This window comes from Syngnathoides biaculeatus, chromosome 14 (genome assembly GCF_019802595.1).
Source record: "Syngnathoides biaculeatus isolate LvHL_M chromosome 14, ASM1980259v1, whole genome shotgun sequence".
Taxonomy (NCBI): domain Eukaryota; kingdom Metazoa; phylum Chordata; class Actinopteri; order Syngnathiformes; family Syngnathidae; genus Syngnathoides; species Syngnathoides biaculeatus.
Window position 1 is genome coordinate 20254189 of NC_084653.1, and position 24703 is coordinate 20278891.

The window sequence follows — 24703 nt, forward strand, 5'->3', positions numbered from 1 at the left end:
GGAGTTCAAGTATATTGGGGTCTTGTTCACGGGTGAGGGAAGAATGGGGCGGGAGATCGACAGACAGATCGGTGCAGCGATGCAGACTTTGTATCGGTCCGTTGTGGTAAAGACGGAGCTTAGTCGAAAGGCGAAGCTCTCAATTTACCAGTCTACGTTCCTACCCTCACCAATGGGCATGAGCCGTGGGTCATGGCCGAAAGAACAAGATCCTCAATACAAGCGGCCGAAATGCGTTTTCCTCCGCAGGGTGTCCGGGCTCTTCCTTAGAGATAGGGTGAGAAGCTCGGTCATCCGGGAGGGGCTCAGTGTCGAGCTGCTGCTCCTCTGCATTGAGAGGAGCCAGATGAGGTGGCTGTGGCATCTGATTCGGATGCCTTTTGGACGGCTCCCTGGTGAGGTGTTCCGCGCATGTCCCACCAGAAAGAGACCCCGAGGACGACCCAGGACACGCTGGAGAGACTATGTCTCTTGGCTGGCTTGGGATCCCTCCGGAAGAGCTGAAAGAAGTGGCTGGGGAAAGGGAAGTCTGGGTATCCCTGCTGAAACTACTTCCCCTGCGACCTAACCCGGAAAAGCGGTAGCTAATTGATGGATAATGGATGGATGGATAGATGGAAGGATGACCTCACCATGATATGTTTAAATCTAGTAAATCAGTGATCACATGCACCTATTTTTTTCTGAAACAGGCTTATGGGTCACTCATTGCAATCAGCACCTGGAGTGGTGCCTTAAGATACGATTACATTTGCCTGTGAGTTTTTTGAGATTATGAGCTACCGTCGCCATTTTATGTCTTGAAATAGGAGCAAAAATTGGAGATACGGACGGGTGTGCTTCAGACCCCTGCCGGTAGTCAGCAGCAGAAAACATCACAGCATCTGACCACCATCGATTCACATTTGTTTCCTTGCAGTGGAAGGACAAAGTCAATTGGTGGCAGTAATGCACCATTAAAATGCTGCCCACTACCAACAGACCCCGCAAAAGAACACATAAAGATGATACATAGTCATCTTTTGTGCTTGCATTTTCTAGGTTTTCAAGGTTATTTGGCAAGAAAATGTTATTATTGTGTGTTTTCATACAGTCCCTGAAAATTATCCCACGTTCAAAAGAACAGATGCAAAGTGAGCACATTTCTATTCGAGTTGGTTACACCGACTTACTACAGTATCCTCAAGAACGCAGTAGGACTGACGAGCACTTGGCCGAGCTTCGTTGACATTTCTGACTTTCTGAGCTGAAATGATGGGTTCGTTTAAACCAACTGTTTCATCACATGTCCGGTAGGCTCTCTCCAGTCCAGATCTCCCATTTTGTGAGGGCTGCATGACCTACTGCTGATTTTTATCACTTCTGTTGTATCATAAAGAAGTTATGGTTCTCGACCAATACCCAGCACGGAAGATTCAACATTTTATGCACAATCTTTCACAATTTGATGTCACATACAAAATATGCTGACAAAAATGTCGGTATTCAAGTTTTACTGCAGTACAGTGATATGAATCAACAATTGGACATTAATTCACCATCAAGTACTTGTTATTTGCAAATTATTACCAGGACGCAGAATGGCACTAGCGCTATGTTTCACAAGAATTTAATCCCTGCAACGGCTTCCAGTGGTAACGAGAAGCAAACAATCTTTTTCCACATTATAACAAGTTCGCAATTTGCTCTCCTGTCACAGCAGACCCTGCAACACCCTCCCAGCTTAGATTAATGACTTCTAGTTTGATTACTAATCTCTGATTAACACCAGAAATGCAAATGCAAAGCACAAGGCTCACGGGCACACCTGCAGATCCAAGCACTTTAATCGTCTTTCTATTAACTGTTCAGTACAGTGATCAAATAGGACGAGAGTAAAGTACCAGTCAAGTAAAAACGATGGCAAATCTGATGCAAAATGTTGGCGGGAGGAATTACAATACAATAGACAAATGATACAGTTTGTGTTAAAGTGGACTACAACAGCGCGAAACAAACCTGAAAATGGAGGAACGCCCCACTTTGGGAGCCCCAAATCAATATTTTAAACAATAAAATATCTGTTCAATCTAATCAACCTACTCAGGGCTCCTCACTTCATGACAATTTAAGACTGAGGGGTATAATATTTCCTCGTGTTACTCTCAAACTGGAAACAATATTTGAAGCAGATGAGTTCTTGATTATCTGCCATGCTGAGTTGCACACAGTCAACATTCGTGGGCAGCATCCCATTTTTTGGGACATCATGATTTTCACGCATTATATCCTTCAGTATCTCAAAAATATTTAAGTGTTTTAATCTGAAGCCATAATTTGGTATCAGGAGAGGATAACTCATCAGTCAAATTTAGCACAGAGTTATTACCCTTTCCTTCCTGACCCAACATGGCTGCCTCAAGTACACATGGAGCGTTTTCCAAGAGAAGAAAGGGAGAAAAGTCAGTATGCAAGCAAGTTTGTCTTCAAAATGCTTATCCGTCAGTATTATTAATGCGTAAGTGTCGTTCTAGAATACGAATTAATTAATAAACATATCTCTGGTATGTACCACTTCACAGAACTGATTACATACCCGTCACAGTTTTGGGATGCTGCCAAGCGAGAGGGTACATCTTTTCTTGCCCTTTGTTTTATGCGTTAAACACAAAAGAAGTGTTATTTCCTCGATTGTGGCCTGTTAGGAGACTTTTATCCCAATAAGGCAAAAAAATTGCCACCCTGCCCATGAATGGGTTAAGGGTGGGCATGTTGCTATTTGGGTCACCTAGTACACCGAGCACAGCATACAGTAGCAACCACTGTAGGCCGATGCCACTAATATCTTGAGAAAAATGAGTTTCTATCCAAAAAGAAAAAAAAATACACAGCAACAACACTTCATTGTTCAAACACTAAGCTCTCTTGAAATGTTCTTATCTATGCTATTGGCAGGATGAGATTTGTGTTTATGACCTTGAGGAAAATAAACAATAAGCCTGCCTCTATATCGCATCCAGTATGTCTCACTAATTCAAATGAGAAAGATGAAGTTCACCCAGAAGTCACAGTTCTCTGTACTTTCATCTTCACATCCACTTAACAGCCTCCCGATACTCAAAAATTTCCCGCTGCCGTCGCTCCTTCGGCTCCACAAATCAAAACAATGCAGTTCACATACCGCACAGAAACCCGCTAGAAACTCACTGTGGAAAAACAAATTGTCAACTCAACAAAATGTGGAAAACAGGAGACCAGTTGACTTGTAAATCAGTCAAACTCCATTGGACGTGCGCTCGGTGCTTGTTACATGGGATATTTTGCTCGCAAATCTCTATAACCCAAACAGCATCTGACTAGTTTGATATACCCAGCTGTTCAAGATCCGGGTTTCAGGAATCATATGACATTTCATGTGTGAGCCGAATGCTAATAATACATAAAGTCAAGCGCGGCTATAGCAAAGTCTCCCATGTGTACTGAACAGCAAGTACAATAACCGCCATTAATCGACATATGCGATCAAATAAACCTCGTTTACAACAATCATTTAAGAAACAGCCTTTAAACACCAAATTACAAGTCAGGCTTTAAAGTTGGACCAGATGCCAACGCCTCATTCATGATGTATGAGCAGTCATCAGATTCAATAGCGGATGATCAAAAAGCATTTTTATTTAACGCTGCAAAACAAGGGGACATGATGTGATTGCAGGCTGATTCAGACAAAACACGAGCAGTTGATGACGATACATCAACACAACGGGCCACAAAGAAACTCAACAACCCCCAATCAAAGCCCATCGCAAATGGTGTCAGTCTACTAGTGCAGTAATAATGCACCACAAACAAGATGAATATGGTAATTACCTCGACCAGACTACTACAGTTGTTTTAACCCACAACAAATATTTTACAAATATTTCCAGCTCCTCTTTATTCAATTGATATTTGTCAAGCAATGTGTCATCCAGACACCATATTTAAACTCATTAAATCCCATTTATCATCCACTGTATTATCAAAACAATTTATAAACTATTCATAAAGCATTCCTTCGCTACCGTTCTCACTCTCTTGCCCGTGCAGCTCTCCAAAGACAAAGCGTGCTTCCTTCAAGCTGTTTGTTTGTCACTTCCAATTGAGCTTTACTATAAAAGCAACACATAAAACAAAGGAGGATTAAACATTGGATGTTTTTAGCACCAAAACGTCCTACCAAACGATGTATTTTCATCTCCTCACACTAGTGTACAATTCAAAACGCCACGGACGGGCTAACTTAAATTAGTATCAATGTTCTGGTGATTGTAAACCTTCAAACAATTTCTAGTTTGACACATACGGCGCATACGGTATATTCTCACTACTCTGTGGGGACAACAATTACATTAAAACAGCACTATGTGCCACTGCAATACTTGTAAACTCAATGGCCCTCTTCTTGCTGTTAATTATTCCGTATCTCTCTCAGCAGACCTCGGTGCTGCCTGGCGTGTTACGGCACAACATGGTACTGTTGTGAAGTGGCGTAAGTTTGAATACTGAATTGCCTGTATCGTGTAAAAACGCATACATCCACGCACTTTGCCAAGTTTAAGTTGTTTTCTTCCCTCACATTATATAGGAACCATGAATATGTAAATAATGTTCATTCTAAAAGTTGAACAGCTGGGCAAATGTTCTCTCAGACTCCAAAATGCGCATTGCCCACGGACTCAAGGCTTTAAATGCAGACAATTTGCTCACTAATTTCCTAATTGGACCACGACTGGCTGACACGCTCCTCACAAATATTGCTGACATTTTCCAACCTTCCATTTCTGTTTAATATAATCCATTGTTTTAAAATCCTTAAAACGCACATTACACAAATAAAGATATACATTGTACAAAGGAACTTGGGTTGCTCTCCTTTTACTATATGTTTAGGGTACTATATTATGGGTTTATATTGAAGTTCCCAACAGCATTTTCTTCTTCTTTTCCTTTCGGGTTGTCCCGCTAGGGGTCGCCACAGCGTGTCATCTTTTTCCATCTCAGCCTATCTCGTGCATCCTCCTCTCTAACACCCACTGTCCTCACAACATCCATCCACGTTTTCTTTGGTCTTCCTCTCGCTCTTTTGCCGGGCAGCTCCATCCTCAGCACCCTTCTACCAACATACTCACTCTCTTCCATCCCGCTTGTACCTATTTCTTCACTTCCTTACCACACTCACCATTGCACTGGATTGTTGACTAAGTATTTGAAGTCATCCACCCTCGCTATCTCTTCTCCCTGGAGCTTCCCTCTTCTTACTCCGTCCCTCACATTCATGCACATATATTCTGTTTTACTTCGGCTAATCTTCATTCCTCTCCTTTCCAGTGTGTGCCTCCATTTTTTTATAATTTTTCTTCCGCCTGCTCTCTGCTTTCACTGGAGATCACAATATCATCTGCGAACATCATAGTCCAACAGGATTCCAGTCTCACCTCATCTGTCAGCCTATCCATTACTACCGCAAACAGGAAGGGGCTCAGAGCGGATCACTGAGGCAGTCCCACCTCCACCTTAAATTCTTCTGACACACCAACGGCACACCTCACCGCTGTTCTGCTGCCCTCATACATGTCCTGTACTGTTCTAACATATTTCTCCGCCACACCAGACTTGCGCATGTAGTACCAAGGTTCCTCTCTTGGTACTCTGCCATAGGCTTTCTCTAGGTCTACAAAGACACAAGGTAGCTCCTTCTGTCCTTCTCTGCACTTTTACCAACAACATTTTAAACATCATTAATAAACTTTCTGAAAGACTGACTTGGTTCCTGTTAAAACAATTCTAATACAGTATGTTAACCTCAATCTAGGTACCCTTACTATAGAGTAGTACTGAGGTTCTCCACTCCTAATAATCTGTATTAATTCCCTCCTGACATGCACTGCTCACAAAAACATCAGAACAGTAAATGTGGAGGTGACATTTTGAGTCTCTGCCCCATCACTTTTGCTCAGCTAAGCAATGAAAGATAGAATACAATTCTCTGTAGTTTAAATTTCTTCTCCGTTATCTCAGTCTCCTTCGGCCCTTGATGGAGGGGAACCATGTGCTGGTGGAAATTTGGCCACGTATTGGACCAGAGTCCAAAGTTCTCTTGACATGAGTGAAGTAGTGGAGGGCAAGGAGAAGAGCCATTTATGATTGAAATAGAACGAGATTGGCACCCATTAGTGCTCAAGCTCGTGAGTGTGGGTGGTGGGGTAGGGGGATAATTGCTAAGTTCTATTTCCATACTTCTGCAATTAGAACACTGCAAATTCTACAACAAATCAAAACATGAACAATCATTGTTTGTCATTCCCGAAGAGAAAGTGACGAAAAGACGAGTATCAGGCTGTTCCAAAAATGGATTATCCTGAGTGGTTTTACAAGTTATACGACTAAACATTGGTTTCGGGTTTTGAACTCCTTTTGCACTTTGCGATTATTCAGAACAGAATTGTTACTTTTGAGGAAGCAACTTTGTTTAAAAATGAATCGACCACCAGCATCCATTCTGCCTGACATCTGTTGGCTATTTGTCATGATCTCTTGTGTCACTGGAATGTGTTGAATGAAGCGATTCCATCCAACAAATTCAGGAAAATCAACTTTAGTTCTTTCATTTTTGATTACATTTGCCATTCAACACGTTACTGTCCACGCTGAGCACAACAACAAAAAAGCCGTGTGTTTAGTGAGCCAAAGTAGAGCTTACAGTATATTCTCTTTTCAGCCACAACTGTGACAGATGTAACTGGCTTTACGAGAAGCATTTGGTAACATTAACAGCAAGACCAGCTCTAACCCTGGGATAAATCTGTGAGGGCTTTGGCAACAATGGGCACCGGTTTAAGTGGCCTGGGTTATTTCAGGGCACTGCAACCGGGGCCATAAAGACCTTGTTAGCGGGTACTTAACCATCTGTACACAAATCTCATCTTGTGAACCGTGCCTCATCTCCATACTGACCTCCACAAACTACAGTGACCTTTCAAAACCACAGAAGCATCATAGCAGAATTTATAGAACGCCTCTTCCCTTTAAACCGTGACCTACAAAGACATAGGCAATTTAAAACCACAAGGAACACCTGCCCATAGAACAGGGGTGGGCAAACTTTTGTGCTCAAGGGCCACATTGGATTTTTGAAACAAACAGATGGGCCAGTTGATTGGTGGATACGATCCTGTTTTAATGTCAAGGAGAGGTGAGCAGATCAAGAGAAAGAAGTTGGTCCTCCGTGCTGTATTCATGTGACAACACAAGGCAGCAACACCACGAGACTGGAACGAAAACATTCAGAGAGCATCCGGAAGCGTCGAAGGGCACCACACAAATGCGCCTATACGAGAAGACGGTTTATATACAAATAACACGGGGTACTGCGTGTGCCATTACTACAATTTGAGTTCCAGTGGAGCCGTGCAAATTACATGTGTAATGATGGTGAACATGAGTGGACTGTAAGTGCAGATTGCCCTCATTTGCATTCAATAAAAGAAGGGAGCGCAGAACATTGTGGATGGGTGATGGGTTAACTATTGTTCCCACGTCTCCATAAAATTTGAAATGCATTATTCAACAAGATGACTCACAGTGATTCTATACAATAGTCGCAGTTATGAACAAACTTTTCTTTTACGTATGACTGACTGTGCTCGACTATTACCATCCACAATGAGTTTGTCTGCAGTGGTCTTCCTCTCACCTGGTTCTTCAGATCCAGTTTGGGGCACGGACGGCCTCCGTTAAAAGCCTTCTCCCTCAGCCACTTGGATCTGACCTTCAGCCCGCCGCCACATGACGAACTGCAGGCCGACCATGCGGACCAATCACTGAGCTTACAGTCCAGGGGGCACGGGATGTGGCAAACCTCCACCATGTAGCCTGGAATGGAAAGTTGGCAGAAAAGGGGAGAGAGAGAGAGAGAGAGAGAGAGAGAGGTCGGACTAGCACTCGGGTGACAACTTCATTATGGGTCACATGAATAATTTCCCACATTGGCCTGTGCTCTGCCACACTTGCTCGCTGTGACCAAGAACTAATTATCAGACTAATGAGTGTTTTTCTGCACAACCGTGCCAGTGCAGCAATGTGAAACTTTCTCAGGGTTTCTGCAGCGAAACAATATCGCCTATTACTCTTGCGCAAGCTGTACTTTGAATGCGATTTAGTGTCTGTGCGTCAACCCTTACCAGTGTCTGTACACAGCGTAGGCTCGACCAGGCGTCCGTGTTGATCAATGCAGGCCACAGCTCTGTAGCGTAGACCTTGACCACACTCCTTCGCTTCATGGTGGCTCATCCAACTGTGCAAGAACCCCAGAGTCGACGGTTCCCGGAGGACGCAATCGGACCAGTTCCCAAAAGGTTGGGACAGGTACTCCTCACAGGGACATGCCTGTTTGTCTTCCAGAGGGTATAGCGCCTCATTCAGGCATTGCTCCTTCTTTTTACTGCGACCTGATGGGATGATGGCATGATCAAAATGACAAACGGTTTTACTGCCTTGACCTGTGCTTGTTTCCTCACAAACTGGGCAGGAGTTAGAGATAAGCAGATAGAAACCACTGAATCATTGACTTTAGTAGAAGCCTTAAAACCTGGACAAGAGCCCTTAGTTTTCCCTGGATAGACTTGAAATTCTTGCAGAAACGTGAACGCTATCATCCAGACAAATGTATTATACATTATTGCATAAAATTTCCATATTTTTTTGATCTATCTACTGTTTCCACATACCATGCTTTTCACAGTTAACACATCAGTCTAAAGTACTTTGTCACCTATGTCATTAAATCTATTCTTCTCCATGGTGCATAATTTGAGTAATTGTAAAATTATCAGCCACATTTGTCGGTCGAAAAGAAATCTTTTTGAATGCTAACCATTTTGAAGACCATTTAAAGTGAGTTGTTGCCCAGCTCCCCCAAACAATACGGTTGAAGAAAATTGTTCAAAATGTGAAAAGACTGAGAAGACTGTAGCCTCCAGTTTTCCCTGATACTGAATTAATCGTAAGTGAATGAGGACCTGTTAAAAGGATTAGAGTACTTCGAAGGTAGAAAAGTGCAATACAAGTGAAATCACATTTTATCATTCAATTTACATTATCTTAAGTAGTTTTCATCTATTTGAACAAAATGTCGATTATAAAAAAACAAAATATTTGACATTGTGACTTGTTTTAGCAATGGCTTAGTATTCTGTCAACTCCAATGACCTCGAAGCTTCACAATTGTAGAATAGAGAAATAAAGTCAGTAGATATAATGACCCAAAACTGCGGCACAAGTATAGAGCTCGAGCACGTGACATCACCATTTTCACGGCGCCATTTTGCTGGTCAAAGAGAGCTTCTCGACAGTGTGGGGGACATTGAACCAGAGCAGAATATACACAATGCCGCAGGCTTGTTGTGCTGTTGGTTGTTACAACAGACGAGACAGATATTCAAAGAGATCATTCTATGGAATACCAACTGAAAAGACCAGAAAAGGTCGATGGATTTCGGTAATGAAATGTGATGGATGGTGCCCAACCAAATACACACGACTGTGTAGCGATCACTTCACTTCAGGTAGGAATTTTTCTTCTCAAACGCAAATTCCCAAAAAGTATTTATAATGTAAAGTTGTCTCATTTGAGAACAATGCGTATTTAAAAAAAAAAAAAAAGGACAGGGAGTAATCTCCAACATACACAGAAGTAAGTTGCGGCCAACCTCTCCCCAACAGACTTTTTTTTTAATGCATTGTTCTCAAATGAGTCCAAATGCGTATTTAGAAAAAGAAAATAAACAGTCGGTCACACAGAGGTTTACGTAGGTTAACGTGTGGCTGCGACACGCTTCGTGTCCAGAGGAGCCCAATCCATCGTATTTTTTTTTAACGCATCGTTCTCAAATGAGCCAACTTGGCATTATAAGTACTTCTTGGGAAACGCGTACGGATGACCCGACTCCCTTGTCCTCTTTTTTTTTTCCCCAATCATAGTTAATGAATGCGAGTTTCTGTAAAACCTGGGGTCATTTACTTAAACATTGGTATTTGTATTGAATACTCGCTGAAAAGATCAATGGATTTCGGCGAAGGTTAAAGTGTAGCCGAACACACTTCCGTGTTCACAAGCCGTCAAAACCGTCACTATGTGGGATTTATTCCTGATGAGAACAGATCGAGCAACAAAGTATTCATATGCATCAAGACTTTTATTTGCTTTCAAAGTTTTCCGTGCAAATCTCGACGACTTACTCACCAGATCCATGTGTATACCCACTTGTCCAAGACAAGCGGAAGCAAATTAACAGTTCAATTTCTTATTGGCGAAAAGCTCGACTTCAGCATTAAATACGGGTCCTCTCTATTTTCACCTTCCAAATGTCTGACGGTATCGGACAAATCTCTGGGCGTCGTGCTACAAGACATATTTTCTGTGTCGTCTCCAACTGAGTTAGCATTGAGCAATGCTTAGCTTGACCGGCAATATGGCGAGGTAAACAAAAGTCACGTGATTTTATGATGTAGGTGCACGAGGTCTCTATAGGCCTTGGGGATGAGCTAGCACTAAACTTGGCCCAAGTTAATGTGTTGGGTTCGAAGAGCATTATGGAACGAGACACGGTGTATTTACTACAGCCACTGTGGCACAGCCTCAAATCTTCATGAAGACAAATAGTGTCCAGACTGCTCTGCAAACACAACATGTACAGTAATTCAGACTGGGCCATCTGTGTTGAAATCAGGGATTACACACTATAAAAGACCCAATTTAGACCCCAGATAACTCTAGAGGGAGAGAGTACATGCTAAATAGACACATGAGTGGAGAAGATTCCGAGTCCTTGAACTTCAATTCAGCCCAACCTGGTTTCAAATGTGACACTCTTACCTGCGAGTGAACGTTTGCGACTTTGGACGCTGCCACATCCCGTGCACTCAGAGAACTTGGACCAAGACGTGAAAGTGCAGTCATCCCTGCAAGCCACCCGACACGCTCGGATCTGCGCAGGTAAGGGGCCAGCCCAGCGCAGGCACTCCGTCAGGTTGGCCGCCTCGTCGTTCTCCCCAACACAGCTGAGTCCTGCCGTCATGGAACAACCGACTCTGATTACATTCGACAGAACCTCATGTACTGTAAGTGCATTCTCTCCGTCGTGAAAGTCCCTATGAGGGTTTACAGGGAGGACCTCATCCGCATGCAAATTTATGCAGCAAGGAACGCTACGATCTAATCCCCGACTCGACAAAAAGGGAATCCGTGTGAAAGAGAATCTCTTACCGCGTGCTTTTGCTGGAAAACAATTGTAGATGTGATAAAACACACTTCCCGACATGCCAGTAGAGAAAAGGCATCCTTTTACAAACCTTTGAAAATATTTCACTGAACTGTAACGACAGAGTCGCGAGTCATATTCATCCTTTAGTAGTATTTTGCGTCGATTATGGGAAATTTTCCTCTTGAAAACGTTGCTCAAACATGGACCAATTGTGATTAGGCATCATCGATGTATATATTTAAAACCTCAAGACAAGGTATAATTTCCATAAAGCACTGTGTATAAGAAATCTTCTCTACCTCCCTCAGTGCTTTGTGTGTCTTTGTGGTGTCACGGATCTACAAACACGCCCTTCATCCACTTCATTGATTTCTCTTTGACTTTTCAATTTTCGCCTCTGACAAAAACAGTTTGGTCTATATTTGTCCACCGAGCAAAAGCGGAATGCTTATCTACATGCAGAGCCAACGTGTTTGCGTTACACCGGACCTGACAGATGTTTTTAGTAAAACAGCAGGAAAGATATACACCAAATAAATAATACAGGGAGTAAATGAAGCCATGGCCTCTCAAAAAATGTAAACGATGGTGGTTTTTTTTTTTCAACCAACTATCATGACTGTGCGGACTGTAATTTATCGCCGTCCACTTGAACATGTTTTTTTCCTTAATCAGTGTACTATACAAGTCATTGGTCCATTCTGTCAGCCGCAGTGTCCTTTTGTTGGCAGGTTCCAGCAGTGCAAAAAAAGTCAACCTTCACTTCTATTTTTAACAGAATTTGTCGAGCCTCGGGGTTGCCAGAGTGGTATTTCACGTCATCTCACCCCCAGACAGGGATCATCTTTAATTATACACGAACTTGGAAAGGTGATAAGTTTGGAAGAATTGCTGAAAGGGCACTCTTTGAAAAAGGCTCACACTCCAGCGTTTCCTCATCTTATAGGACTTGGGAGAGACTCTTACAGAAAGAGTGTATATTTAATCAAGTTTCTTTCTATTTATAGTATTTATCAGTCAAACCGCAGAACCAGTTCCATTTTCCATCATAATGTGTAATACTAATGGATTTTCTACTGACATCAAGTCCCATCCCACCAAATCTGATCTTCATGGTAATCCAACCATACCACATTGTGATGTGATGAAACTATGTAATGTAATAAACCAACACCAGTATGATTAATACGCCGTTCAAAAGCCAGACAGACAGTTTCAGTTCTATTCAGGTGGCTACAGAATCTCATCAGGTAGTTTTAAGGCACAAGACGCGCATTATTATAGACGTGCACATTTTGGACAGGAGATGATGAAATTTCTGATGGGAGCCGGGAACGAATTCATGGCATTTCTATCCATTTGAATGGGGAACGCTGTTTTGAGTTCCGAGCACAATCTTGTTTCGAGCTCACCTCATAACTCAAGGCACCACTGTACATGTTTGAGCATTAAAATGAACAGAAATTTGATCTGTGGAATAAATTATGTCATGAACTCATCAGTAAACCAAATGTGCGAAATATTCCACAGATTAAAAGTGAATAACTCTTTGAATGAATTAATTGAACTTCGCACCAATTATACATTTTAGTTTCACAGGTTATGTCTTTTTAATTGTATTGGAACAGCTCTACAGCACGGTGTCACCGCTGGAAAGTGTTGGCCTAACAGTTCTGAGGTCCCTGGGTTCAATCCCGGACCCGCCTGTGTGGAGTTTGCATGTTCTCCCCGTGCCTGTTTGGGTTTTCTGCAGGCACTGCGGTTTCCTCCCACATCCCAAAAACATGGAACATTAATTGGACACTCTAAATTGCCCCTAGGTGTGATTGTGAGTGTGGCTGTTTGTCTCGATGTGCCCTGCAATTGGCTGGCAACCAGTTCAGGGTGTGCCCCGCACTTCCCGCGACCCTCATGAGGATAAGCGGCTAAGAAAATGGATGGATGGATGGATGGAAGGATGGAACAGCTCTACACTAAGTTAAAGTTGTTTTTTTTTTTTTTTACTTTTTCTTTCTACACCGGTTACATTTTAAATTGCCTCTGAGCGTGTGAAATGTCACAGGTATTTAACACGGGCATTTTTAATCACGCTGAAAGGTGAGACTCGAAAGGTCATTCAAGGGGGGTGCCTTACACCTGGGGACACTTCATTCGTCTTTCCTTGGTGGAAATGTTGCATATATTCTCATGAGAAACGTCCATCAGTTATGAAGCTAAGTGGGAAAGAACAACAACAGGAGGAGAAATTCTCGAAAATTCTGAAAACCTCAGATTGAGCTACTGGAATCTTCACTGCTGTATTTGAGCGGGGTGGTTTTGTGGATCATTTGTACGAATCCCAGTGAGCCCGCAATTACACCGAAATGACATTAACTATGGAATGAAATGATAAGTGGCTGTCCTTTTGACAAGTCCTTCCAGAGAAAACTACTCGGCAGGGGCAAGTACGTCCTTCATGAGGATGCTTGCCACTTTGGCCCAAGTCGAAGACCTTTGGCGCACTAAAAAGTCTGCTTGTGCGAGGACAGGTTTATGTTCCGCATTGAACAAACTCGCGAAGGTCACAATCAGTTCTGCGCAATCAAACTATAATTTGTGAGGCAGCAAATGTGCTTCCAATGAAAGCACTTATTTTAGGTGTAAATTAAGTACTTTTTATGCATATATCCAGTCACCCTTGGTGGCTCAAGTAATTAAGTGCAGTCGCAGTGTGTTATACAACGACCGTTCTGGTTGCACAAAGGCCCAGACAACGGTGGAGTCGGTAGAAACCTACTGCAGAATAACATCCAAGGAGTAGACTGCACCTTCCTTGTAAAAGCAATCAAATGTGCAATTTCGTGCTTATATCTATGAACAGGATTTGACCAAAACTAGTGTGTTTGTATAAAAACGCTTCTCTTAAAATTGTCCGTCGTAGTCGTATGAGTGATTGGTTGTTTGTGCGCTACAAGGCTAAAAGCTCTCCGAATCTGTTGTGTGCCTGTGGCTGTCCGGCTTGCTCCATTAATAAGGAACCAGTGACGTGATGAGATCGTCAAGACAACAGACAGGAAGATTCATCTTATTGTACTCTAAGGACAAATTGCCTCCATGTTTTATAGCTCCATCGGTTGTTTGTTAAAGGAGCCCTTATGAAAGGACCATTAGGACTCGTTAAATAACGACCGTTAACTAGACGGAAGCTTCAAACTAACAAGTATGAAACAAATACTTGTGGAGCTCGTCTTACATAAGAAGAATAAGAAGACTTGCCTCTTGTTTCCAACCCATTCCCACAGGTTTCTGACGGTCGAGATGAGCTGCGTTGGACAGAATCAGGGACTAAGGTACACGCGTGCCACTTGTGTATCCTCCACCTTGAAGGAAACAGAACAAAACGACGCAAGGATTACTGCTGGATTGTCAACCCTCAAGCAACATCACAGGCGTTGAGCACTTTGTTGGTTTAGAATTTATGATCTAGGGCGTTAAATTTTTTTTTTAATGTCTCCATCCTGAAAACATGAGCAAGACAATGATATCAACAGTAAAAAGGAAATATTTCCAATGTGTATTCTGTGTAAGCAAAGCTATCTATAGTAGCCTGTTGAATGTGTCCAACATTGCTTCAAGTAAACAGTTTTCTTCTTCTTAAATGCCTCTTCATTTTTGTTGGTGTTCATGGTAAGGTTCGAACCGATTAGTTGACTTTATCACTGCGTGACGACAGTTAGAGCTCGGAGTCCATGAACTGCCGATCAAGGACGCCTCGCAGAAAGACCGGCAGTGGTCGACATCTTTATTGTGTAAAATAAACAGTTAACGCCGGGCGTAAACATTCGGCCCATGTTTTGCTCAAGCCTCCGCCACACGGAGAGGCTCCATTCCCTCCTTCAAGTAGCCCAGCGCCCCCCTGGCTTACACATCCAATCACAAATCACCCTCATTTTCATTCGCTGCCTCGCGGACAGAATAAACATCCATCCGTCCATTTTCTTTGCCGCATATACTCACAAGGGTCGCGGGAATTGCTGGAGGTTAGGGTTAGGGTTAACCCAGCTGTCAACGGGCAGGAGGCGGGGTACGACCTGAACTGGTCGCAAGCCAATCGCAGGCACATAGAGACAAAAAGCTGCACTCACAATCACACCTAGGGCCAATATCATCCATCTATCTATCCATTTTCTTCACCACTTATCCTCACAAGGGTCGCAGGGAGTGCCGGAGCCTATCCCAGCTGTCAACAGGCAGGAGGCGGGGTACACCCTGAACTGGTTGCCGGCTAATCACAGGGCACTTAGAGACAAACAGTCGTGGTCACAAACACACCTTGGGGCAATTTGTCCAAATAATTTTGCATATTTTGGGGATGTGGGAGGAAAACCGGAGTGCCCGGAGAAAACCCACGCGGACACGGAGAGAACATGCAGACCACACACACAGACGGGTCGGGGATTGAACCAAGGACCTCAGAACTGTGACGCCAACGCTTTACCAGCTGATCCACCGTGCCGCCAGACAGAATAATGAATAACCGCTGTTAAAAACACAATAATATACCATATGGAGAGTCATATATTGTACACCGTACTTCTTATGCTTTTTCAGTTAGAAACATATTCAGTCTAGATTATGTCATACAGAGGAAGCAAGAAAATGTTTTACCTGTAAATTGGGCATATTGGGAGCGAGTCGCACTCCCTCTCTTCATAAAGAGTGTCTGGGCACTCTTGACCTCCATTAGCAGACTTTTGAATGATAGTTCGATACCGAGACTGTGTGGCAGAGGTGGTGTTCTCTGTTGGGGGAGAGGAAAAAAAAAAAAAAAAAGGTCTGACACACACAGGCCGTGTCAAAGTGGGAAACTTATTGTGTTTAGAAATTGCTAAACTACTTTGTCAAACAAATGGGTAAAGGTCATCATCTACATCAGTTGGAAATCGTCATTTGGTACTTGAATGTTTGTCCTTCTATCTTTGATTCATCAATCAATCATTTGCACAAATTGGAACCTTTGGAATCAAACTTTAGAAGATACTGTTATAGGACCGTGTTGAATTCATGAAAATCGGATGTCGATGATGTTTTTGAATGATCATTTTGTACTTTTCTGTCCGCCACCTCCTCCCAAAGAAATACTGCCGACCAGGTTATTATAATAATGCTCCTGAATTATGGCAATTTTCCACATGCAATTGTGTTTATTCCTCATAACCATTTTGGAATGGCGACAAAAACTACAAATGATGATTTTTCAGTGACTCCAGTCAGGTTGAAGTGAAGTTGTACTGGCATGACTGCACCTTTCTAATCAATAAAAAGTGAAAGTGAGTGCATTACATTCATCAAATCTTCTTTAATGATAACTTTAATCTCTAACAATTTCCCTTCTCGTGACAGTAAAAATCTAAATTTGTTTTTAGAATGATACTCTACATCGAGGTGAAAAATCTGACAATACCTGTGTGTTTGTAAGACTATTTTTCTGTCATAAACGTTTCTTACCAACACATTGTATACTATTATTTATTTCCATTTTTCATATTATCCCACGTTTGTAAAGAACACGCATTTATGGGATGTAAAAGCGTTGCGAGCCCCACGAGCATGAGCCATGGTTAAGTGACCACAGGGTTTCTCAGACATTTGTATGAAGTGCAGAAGGTTGGGAAAAACAGGTCAAGCCACTTCAAGATCAACATCTTCACATTCTAGAATCGAACGCCATCCACCAAGATGTTACAGCTCATCTCCACAAAGAGAACATCCCAGTGTTGAGCCTGCCATTTCCCCAGACCCCAACCCAACAGAACCCTTTTGCAATCCACTTGGCCAAACAAGAGCCGTTAGAAATAGCTCAATATGTAGTCAGGCAAAAAAAAGTACATCCATCCATCCATTGTCTTCGCCGCTTATGCTCACGAGGGTCACGGGGAGTGCTGGAGCCTATCCCACCTGTCAACGGTGTCAATGGTTGCCAGCCAATCACAGGGCACATTGAGACAAACAGCCACACTCACAATCAGACCTAAGGGCAATTTAGAGTGTTCAATTAATGTTGCATGTTTTTGGAATCTGGGAGATAACCGGAGTGGCCGGAGGAAACCCATGCAGGCACGGTGAGAACATGCAAACTCCATACAGGCGAGCCCAGGATTGAACCCGGGACGTCAGAACAGTGAGGCCAACACTTTACCAGCTGATCCACCGTGCCGCCAGAAAAGTACATACCGTACTCAATTGTGCTGCTCATCCCACAATGGAGGTTCCATTATTTACGGAGAAATAAGGTCATCAACTAAACACAAATTTCCAAATGTGCTGTTTTATGTTTCTTAACGCTATAAACAGACTATAATGAGCATTTTGCTGCTCCCAAAAAATAAACATGTGTCAGTTTGTTTGCATATTCATTTTCTTCCATTCCTCCAAACTCCATGTCTTGAAAACAAGTCGTCTCAAAGGTAATGAGATAATGATTAGCTTTCCTGCGTACGACTATAGTTTCCTCCAAAAAACAGCCCTCACTTTCTGGACATACGACATTGTAATGAGCAAAGTCTAATCACCTCACATTAAAAAATTGTGAAATGAAATGAAATGTGAATGCCTCATCGGTGACTCAATGAGCCACAGAATATTTATAGAGATGAGTTTCCGGCACAATTGTTTTAATTCTTTTTCCGTGAAGAATCCCTTTTATCAGAATGTGTAAGACAACTGGAATATTTTATATATTCGTGAGAAAACAAACATCAATGGCCTATGATGTGGCATAAACTTTTAGATGGACTTAAATTTCTAACACGACAGTGATTTTGCTGGGTCGCAAATTTATGGTAAAGAAACGTGGTTGTAATTTCACAACATGATCCATATATACGGTGAAGAAAATGAGTATTTGAACACCCTGCTATATTGCAAGTTCTCCCACTTAGAAATCATGGAGGGGTCTGAAATTTTCATCGCAGGTGCATGTTCACTGTGAGAAAGATCATCTAAAATGAAAAATCGAGAAATCCCAATGTATGATTTTTTTAACGATTTGTGTGATACAGCTGCAAATAAGTATTTGAACACATGTCTATAAGCTAGAATTCTGAGCCTCAAAGACCTGTTAGTCTGCCTTTAAAAGTCCACCTCCACTCCGTGCATTGCATAAAGACCAAATATTAAAACCATTTCTGGGCAGGGGTTGCATATTTGCAACAGGTTTAATATAATCAAAAATTTTAAGTCCCGAGTATCATTTTCTCAAAGTATCATATTTTTCTCTCTGCAAAATTTTATTTTGTCCAGAGAGGGTTAACATTGGTTTTCTCAGGTGCTCAAATAATCTTCAGCTGTCTCACACAAAAAAAAAAAAAAAAAAAAAAAAAAATCATACATTGTGATTTCTGGATTTTTCTTTAGATGATCTCTCTCACAGTGGACATGCACCTATGATGAAAATTTCAGACCCCTCCATGGTTTCTGAGTGGAAGACCTTGTAATATAGCAGGGTGTTCAAATACTCATTTTCTTCACTGTATATTATATATTAAAAGGTTACTTTTTTTCCGCAGGGTAACTTGCAAAACGACATTTGCACTGTTGGTTCATTTTCATTAATATTTAGTTTGTGCATGCAGTCGGGTTAAATGTCAACACCAACAGGTGATCCTGCATCAGGTTAGCGCACTGAGTTAGCAAGGTGTTCAAATACTTATTTTCTTCACTGTAGGTACTGCCACCAAAAAAAACAAAAAAACGTAATCGCATATGTTCAGATCAGATTGGGCCAGTGGATATCAGCCAATGTGACTGCAGCAAACTACATCCAGACCAATGTTATCAAAATAGTGTGTAAACGTACATCTACTCAAATGTTACAAACATTGCAATGCACCCCAAAAACAAAATTGTCTATCAAAACTCCAGCAAAGGTTCAGAGCCTCGATATGAAATCATAAACGGGCACCTGGACCCGCTGTGTCAATCCAGCCCTACAATCCCAGAATAGGTTCCGTAATGCACGTTGAGGGCTACCTGGCACGCAGGTTGACGGGCAGGCCGACCATTCGCTGAAGGGTGTCACGACGCAGTCTTTCACGCAGGGAAGGACACAGGGCCGGACGCTTTCCGGACGAGCAGAATCTGGGCATCTGCACGCATATACACACACAGAGCGTTTCTTTATTCGACTCATCCCTCAGGTGATGAGTGACAAATGTACTCAGTCCTGCTGGTAGCAGGACAAGTAGAGTGAAACAAGTGCCCCGTCTTTGACATCACACACCTTCCCACAGGAAACGTGATTGATTATTTGTTCCCGCTGCTTGTACGAGCCCAGGCACAATGTAGACAGATTAAAAAAAAAAAAAAAAAAAAAAAAAAAAAAAAACAATTGCCTCACACAGACCGTTTGGAAGAAGAGTACTGGGGTCGCTCCAAAAAATATATAGACAGTTGTTGTAGCATTAAGATATACAGTTTGTTTTTTACTAGCTAAAGTTGGAAGATTTTTAATGGATAAAAATGTTGAAATATTTTTGTCTGGCAATTTCAGCTTTCAGGCATTCAAGTCAAAGTAGTGTTCAAAGTAGTAGTTTTGACTTTTAACCTTTGGTAAGTTTTTCCATGTTTTTACTCTTTTTTTTTTTTTCTTTGTTAGTTTCTTTTTCCTTTGCAGTCCAGTCAAGCACAAATACTCCCTTGTTTGTTGCAGTCGCACAAAAGGGAAATCTGAAAAAAAGTCAATTTGAATGGAGCCGTTGCAAAAATAAAAATAAAAAAAGAACATCACACCACTTTCATACTGTTATGTTTTTGGGATTGAAAAACTCTGGGTTTGTTTTCAACAGTTTTATTGAATTTATTTATTGAATCCAGAGGGGTTGGTGGAAGAACATTTTTTGGGGTTGAACAAAGTAAAAAAAAAAAAAAAAATCCATCCATCCATCCATCTACCCATCTATAGAGCTCGTGCACGTGACGTCACCATTTTCACGGCGCCATGTTGCCTGTCAAACACAGCTGCTGCTGTGGGGGACAATGAACCGGAGCAGAATAAACACAATGCCTGAGACTTGTTGTGCTGTTGGTTGTTACAACAGACGAGACAGATATTGAAACAGATCATTCAATGCAATACCAGCTGAAAAGATCGATGGATTTTGGCAATTAAATGTGATGGATGGTGCCCAAGCAAATACACGTGACTATGTACCGATCACTTCATTTCAGGTAGGAATTATTATTCTCAATCTCAAATTACCAAGAGGTATTTACAATGCCAAATTGGCTCATTTGAGAACAACGCATATTTAAAAAAAATTTCTGTCAAGGAGAGGTTTACTGAAGTTTAATGTGTGGCTGCAACACGCTTCCGTGTACGAGGAGTCGACTGTGTTTTTTTCTTTTTTCCAATCATAGTTAATGAATTCGAGTTTGTGTGAAACCAGGAGTCATTTATTTAAATATTGGTATTTGTATTGAAAAAATCTGAGTGGCTCCATCACTATGTGGGATTTATTCTTGATTGAGAACAGATCCAGCAACGAAGTATTTGTATGCGTCCAGACTTTTATACGCTTTTAAACTCTTCCGTGTAAATCTCTACGACTTACTCACCAGATCCGTGTGTAGATCCAGTTGTCCAAGACAAGCGGAAGCGGGTTAACAGTCCACTTTCTTATCGGGGAAAACATCGACTTCGGCATTAAATATGGGTATATAGTGCTTAGCTTCGTTCGGGTCACGGGTGGAAAGCGGACCGGACTGGTTTCCAGACGCATATGTAGACAAACATCCACACTTATGTTCACAACTATGGACAATTCGTGTTTTTAATTCATCGAACATAAATGTTTTTGAAGGGAAGGACAGAGCTGAGATTGAAACACAGAACCTCTGAAGTGCGATGAAGTCGTGCAGACCGCACTTGAACATGCTGCCTAATTATCCCAATAGCAGTCTAATGAGGCGGCAAAGTTCCAATGTGGTGTCACTGGTTGAATGTATGCCTCCCCGGGGAAGCCTTCAGTGATCGTTAATACGTCCCATTGATCAATGACTTCAACGCAAACACTTATGGCAGCTTTACTCACGGCCTACACGACAGCCCGTGTCTATAGGTTGATAGCAAATCTTTGAAGTCCAACGTGAATTTGCGTATCCTTGTTTACAAGCAAAGCGTCGGTTGTTCGCTATTAGTACCGCGAAGACCCAGGAGACACCCGCTGGAAAAAAAAAAATCAATTAAAGTCCACAGCATGCCAGCTAATTAAACCTGACAAAAGTAAGGCGAAGGAAACTTGCTCGGCGACCAATTATTCAGTTCTAAAGAGACGACGACGTCGCTGTAAAAAGGCACATCAAGGATATTTAACCGGTGCACTTTCCTCATTGCGTTGTGTATTCCCTGTTGAAGTTGTCACATATCTGGCGTCACATTTTATGACAAGCCCCTGGCGGTGTTTTGTCAGCGCTGAAACTTTGAAACTTTTCATAATTCATGCCGCTATGTACAGTAAATCGTGCTTTGATGTCTTCATCCACAAGGAGCTATTTTTCTGTATATCCCAATACACACACATATACACACCTATACACACATTTTCCTCGCAAAAACACCAGGACCAGACGGGTTTTTTTTTTTTCTTCAGCCACTAAGTGACTTTACTCGGCCTAGCAACCGAGATCCAGGTCTCACTTGAGACTCAGCGTGGTGCCGCGTTCTGCCGGTAGCAGAAAGTCAGCAGGCACAAGAACCTGATCAAAGTGCACCCGAGTACAGTGAGCATGAGACATGTGAGACGCATTTCTCCCTCGACTGCATCCTCCTCACCTTTTTTTTTTTGTTGTTTTTTTTGCAGTGATGCATGCCAAAGGACGCGGCGATGCAACTGGCCAGATGGGGAATTCTGTCAGCTACTCCAAGAATAAGAGTATGAGAAATATATAAAAAAAAAATATGGTGTGGAACACCACGTATTCAATCTTTAGAAATGGTGATATACTGAAAAAAATGTATTTTTTTTTTAATACCACAGTCCCATTTTGTATATACATCCGTTTTTGCCATTATATTTTTAAATTTTGTAAATGATTGTCACATTGGTTGTGCCACAAGACAATAAATGTCCGTATGAAGTGAAAATGGAAGAAAATATGACATTGCTTTTCCTTTTGAACCTAAAGGCTCCAAAGACTTTCTACAAAATGTTGCCGTGTGTCCGTAGGAATATTTTTCCCTTCCCCGGAGGACAATTTGTGACCTGAGAGAAGACCCAGCTCAAAATGTCTGCTTTTGTTCATCTCGCTGGTGTTTGATAGAGTCAAGGTCAGGATTCTGTGCAAGTTCTGGTTGCGCACGGCTTTAGAGATATTGTTTTAAGCGCTCGGGCGCAGTGGAGCCGGAGCGAAAAAACTGCAAACCGATTAAACTGGTTCAACATTGGAAACGTAGAATTGGGAGATGATTGGATGTTTCGAAGCTGTTTGTAGAGTCCCGGAACTCTGAATGATGACGGAAGGATGTTCCTTGCTATTAGCATTTGCCGTAGAGTTTCTCATTTAAAAAAAAAGATGATTCTGTTATTGCACCTAATGAGATCAATATTTTTAATACAGTATTTTGTTTCATGTGAAACAATAAACTAATAGCTTTGGGGCACTAAAGATCTTTCGCAAATAGATAGTGATGATAATTATGGGAGCGACTGGGAATTTCCCTATCTTTCGCTAAATTACTGTATTTTCCGGCCTATAAGCTGCGACTTTTTTCACACGCTTTCAACCCTGCGGTTTACATGGGGATGCAACTAATTTGTGCATTTTTTTCTAACGGCCGCAAGGGGGCACTCGAGCAGAGAAGGTAAGAGTGAGACCGAATATATGTGCCGAGGAAGTGACTTTTACCGGTTTGGCCCTGTTTGCGCTGCGCTAGCGTGTTACTGCCGTGTCTCAGTGATTTTTACCAGTATGTGTTTTTTAACCGGCCCTCTTAGCGGGGCATCGCTAGTGTTAGCGCGGCAGTGCTAGCGTTAGCATTAGCATGGTGGCACTAGCGTTAGCTAGGCCAATCCAAACAAGCCTGTTTGAAGCTGTCCATCCAATGAAGATTTGCTCAAATATCAAGTCACATTTTTAAAAAGACTTTCTGGTTGTTATGCCACTTTTGAAACAAGTTCATGTTCTCTAGCGTTAAACTCTCTGTGTACCGTCTTTCGTTGTAAATATCTCGTGTTTCAATGTGGGCACTTGCGGCTTTTACACGGCTGTGGCCCAAGTATGTATCAAATGGTATTTCCTTTACAAATGTACTAGGTGAGGCTTATAACCAGGTGCGCTCTGTAGGCCGAGAATTACGGTATTAATTGATGAAGAATTGTGTCGCTACAGATTTCACACTTACAAATAAACATAAATGTATGCAATAATACCAAAAGATGAACTGCTCAAGGTGTGCAATTGTCAATAGGCGAACCCTTGTCTTAGAAGCGCAGTCTGTGGGCAGTTGGCTTGTAGTCCTTGGAGGATGGTTTGGGACGAATAACACCACCGACCAGGGATTAGAGCTTGTTGCGGGAGAGGTGCCACTTAATTCCCCAAGCGAAACGCTTTGAGCAAACCGCAGAACGCCCAAACTGCTTGAGGCATTCATTTGTGCATGCCCAAAGGATCCGCATTGTGCATGTGTGCGTATTTTTGCCTGAGGGCCGAGCACGTCCAATATAGCACAGTGTAAAAATTTCATTTCCTCTTTGGAGGCCTCACAAAGGGATGTCCCGCAAAAAAAAAAAAAAAAATCTGCAAAAGGGTGTTTGTCAAACGTGTGATGAAAATTACAACCAATGAGCACCCAGGCAAAAATCGCTTCATTGTGGTAGACGCCGACCGCATTGTGATTCCTCTGATGGTGTCCAAAAAAAAAAAAACTGATTTAAAATGCTAGATTCTTCAAAGGTCATGAATTTGCACACATCTTTGAACTCTGGTTAAAACATAAGAGTGTCAGCCAGAAGATCATCATCATACAGAAATAGAGACAAACACTATTAGTTTCTTTTAAAGACCCTGTAAAGTGAATGCCGAAATGTGTTTCTAAATAGACTAAAGATGTTTGAAGATTATTGCTGAAAAATGTGCAAAGACTCAAAAATATGTAGTGCTGGTACTCAGTTGTGGGAGATACAATGTTGAGCTTTTTTTTTTTCCAGCATTTCAGTTTTTCTGATTTATTAGGCAGAGCCAAAACAAGTTCCAAGTGAATCGCCTCTCCACCGCCAGATAAGAACTTTGTTCACATCCGTGGTTATCCAGAGCAGTTGTGACGTGCAGTTAAGCTAGCTCACTATGCCTACAGCCTGAAAATGCATCTTCATATATCACCTGCGTGGGTTTTCTCCACGCACTCCAGTTTCCTCTCACATCCCAAAAACACGAGACATTATTTG

General features: G+C 42.0%; 1 protein-coding gene across 18 annotated transcripts in view; it reads right to left on the reverse strand.

The window, feature by feature from the left end:
• The window catches only part of thsd7ba (thrombospondin, type I, domain containing 7Ba), a 239415-nt gene that overhangs the window by 45636 nt on the left and 169076 nt on the right, over positions 1 to 24703 (reverse strand). For all 18 annotated transcript variants that reach the window (XM_061842249.1, XM_061842248.1, XM_061842241.1 and 15 more), the window contains 6 exons: positions 19293 to 19408; positions 15930 to 16062; positions 14538 to 14641; positions 10895 to 11086; positions 8202 to 8468; positions 7715 to 7893 (listed from right to left, as the gene is read on the reverse strand). In XM_061842249.1, the coding sequence (XP_061698233.1) occupies positions 7715 to 7893; positions 8202 to 8468; positions 10895 to 11086; positions 14538 to 14641; positions 15930 to 16062; positions 19293 to 19408 (991 nt within the window). The remainder of the gene's footprint in view (positions 1 to 7714; positions 7894 to 8201; positions 8469 to 10894; positions 11087 to 14537; positions 14642 to 15929; positions 16063 to 19292; positions 19409 to 24703) is intronic.